The sequence below is a fragment of the Tupaia chinensis genome, unplaced genomic scaffold, assembly GCF_000334495.1.
Source record: "Tupaia chinensis unplaced genomic scaffold, TupChi_1.0 Scaffold000106_1, whole genome shotgun sequence".
In the NCBI taxonomy this organism is placed as follows: Eukaryota; Metazoa; Chordata; class Mammalia; order Scandentia; family Tupaiidae; genus Tupaia; species Tupaia belangeri.
Window position 1 is genome coordinate 886,492 of NW_006159570.1, and position 2,835 is coordinate 889,326.

At 42.0% G+C, this 2,835-nt stretch overlaps 1 protein-coding gene across 1 annotated transcript in view; it reads right to left on the reverse strand.

Annotated features, from left to right (window-relative positions):
• Positions 1-2,835, reverse strand: part of TPD52L1 (TPD52 like 1) — a 101,694-nt gene that overhangs the window by 40,107 nt on the left and 58,752 nt on the right. The window contains exon 2 of the mRNA XM_014586029.1: positions 1,076-1,191. Coding sequence (XP_014441515.1) covers positions 1,076-1,191 — 116 coding nt within the window. The remainder of the gene's footprint in view (positions 1-1,075; positions 1,192-2,835) is intronic.

Genomic DNA, 2,835 nt, shown 5'->3' on the forward strand with positions numbered 1-2,835 from the left:
GAAATTTTGGGCACTCACATGAAGGCACACACACCTACTATGTTTTTGAAGCTGCCAGGGCTGGGGTTTGAACCACATGATTAGATGTGGGATCTGACTACCTTAACCACTGGGCAATGGGGCTAGCCCTGAACGTCTTTAATATTATTATGAGCCGTGTGTCATAAACACAATCAGGACTTGAAGAATCAAAGCAGGCAGAAGATATGGTGGAGCTCAAAGCTGAGTCCTCAGCCCGTGGACAGGCCAACGCAGGAAAGCAAAGCCTTGCTTCTAGTGGAAACAGGAGCTTCCTGGCCTGTGAGCCAGGGACGCAGAATGAGGAAGGACTGCTGGCCTCTGTTCCTTGTGTCCTGCTGTTTCACTCAACTTGAGCAGCCTTTCTCTAGCCCTGTCCTCCTACAAAGTAAAGTCTTTTCAGCAAAGAATCTCAGGGTGAGCAGGTACAGCAAACCAAAGGCTTAAACAAAGAGTTGTAGTCATAGGAGCCCAGCATCCTCCTCCCCTCTTGGCCCAGAGCTTCACAGCAACAGCAGAAGACCTAATTAGGCCTCAATTCATCATAGCTTTTCTTTCCGCTTCCTCCCCAGAGCTTTATTCTTCTGCAAAAGGGTAAACTCAGTTGCTTCTTTGATTAACTTCTTCATTAAAACAAAATAAAACAGAACAAAAACAAACATCTCTAAGTATTTCTTGAACTAAGTTGCGAACCGAAGACCAGAACTGCTCTTAAAAAGGAGCTTGCACCTCTACGACGCTTTTGAATGAGTAACTTTAGGTTTTTAAGGCATTTGCTATTCCCATAGTAGCTTGATACTAAGAAGAATAAGAAATACTCATTTTTAGCTAATTATTATTATTACTTAATCAATAAAGAATTATTTTTACCACTGTAACCAAAAGGTGGTGAACAATTAGCTATACAAAAATACCTTGGGAAAAAATCACCTGGAATGTATTTATTAAATTTGACTAAATGAAGACAACACAATGGCAATATGGGAGTTATATCAAACTAAGAATAACTCTCAAGATCCAGAGATAGAAATAAGCAACAATAAGACAATTAACATACCTGAACTAATTCTGCCTTTAACTCTTCTTTTTCCTCCTCAGAGAGCATGCTAGAGAAGTCAGCGCTGGCTACTGCATCTTCATCTCTTCCTTGCAAGGGTTCGTTCTCCAACAAACCTTCAGGCAAAATTGAGGAAACACAATGCGTTTTATTTTGCTTGTTTGTTTTTTAAATTTTGTCTGATGGTACCTATGCTTCAGAGAGGGACAGACAGAGAGAGGGAGAGGGGAAAGCATTCACGCATGGGGAATGGTCAGGTTGCAAACCCTTCTCCTTTCCTCCTTTTGTGGTTTTGAGTATGCGTACACACACTCAGCATGTTTTTTAAGCCACTGGGTCTGGGACTCAAACCACATGGCATCTGGGTGCCTTAACCAGCAGGACACAGAGCTGGTCTATTTAATGCAATTCAGAAACAAATCATCCAACTTCTGTTTCTGTAGCCTGGAGGACTAGATACATTGACTGGAAAAAACTAAAATTTCTAGAAAAGAAAAAAACATCTTCTTAGGGTGTGATGAGCTCCAAGAAAGTAGAGAATTTATAAAAAGTAAAAACAAACAAACAAACAAACAAACAAAAAACTAAGACAGTGAGGAATTCTGAGATGAAAGCCGAACAAGCATTTGATGAATTCTAGATTTGGTGCACAGGTGAATCTAGCTTCTAGGTTAGTTAGGACATGTCATGAGACATGTCCACTGTCTCATGAAGTGTAGGAGACAGAGGACACCTGTATAGGCCACCTGAGGACACTGTCATAAATCTACATCCTCACAGGGCTACATTATAAGAGTCAGGAGGGTTGGAAATGAATACTTTGGCCTCCCCCAAAATTCCTCCCCTTAGTGGGGTTGCATGGAATCTTGTAACTGGAATGCATACTACCAGGGTGGTCCAAAACTTCGAAATCAGCATTTCAATTATGACGAGATAAGCATTTCAATTATGACACCTTTTTTCCACTTCAGATGTGGTGATTCACAGAATCTGGAGCAATTGGAGCTCTGAGAAAAAGGCCCAGATAGACTGATCTTGGCAGAATAAAAGCAGACCAGTTCTGGCAGAGGAAAAGATACGAAGTGCCTGAGTTCTTTTTCTTTTCTTTTTTCTTTTTTAAGAGATTTTTACCTTAGGGTGTGTGCACTCAGCAGAGAGAGAGAGACAGTGAGAGGGAAAGTGAGAAGTCACCCCTCGATGACCAGCAGAAATGACCACACCACAATCCCTTCTACTTCACTCTCTTCCCAGGATCTTGGGCTTACATGCACACATGCCCAGCATGATTTTCAAGCCACTAAGTCTGGGCTTCGAACCTCAGTTGATGTGGGAGTCCAGCAATGTAATCTCTACTCCATCTGTTGGTCTAATGGCTATGTTCTTGATAGCATCATTGTGTCATGGTTAACCCCCTGAATAGCTCAATTTTTAATTTGTTATGTTAGATAAATGGCTTGTTATTTCAGATGTAAAGAGGTCCCCTGGATGGGAACAACAATAATAGTTACGTTGCTGGACTCCCACGTAGTCAACTATGGTTCAAGTCCCAGACCTGGCTCCTTAAAATTCACACCGGGCGTGTGTACATTTTGTGCCCAACATCCCAGTAGGAGAATGGAAGAGAAGAGGGATTGCACTGTGGCCATTCCTCCTGGAGGGGATTTCTCACTTTCTCTCTCTCTAGCTCTCTCTCTGTCTCTTCAGCAAGCACACATGCCCTCTAGCAAAAAATCTCTCTTAAAAAAATACACACACACACA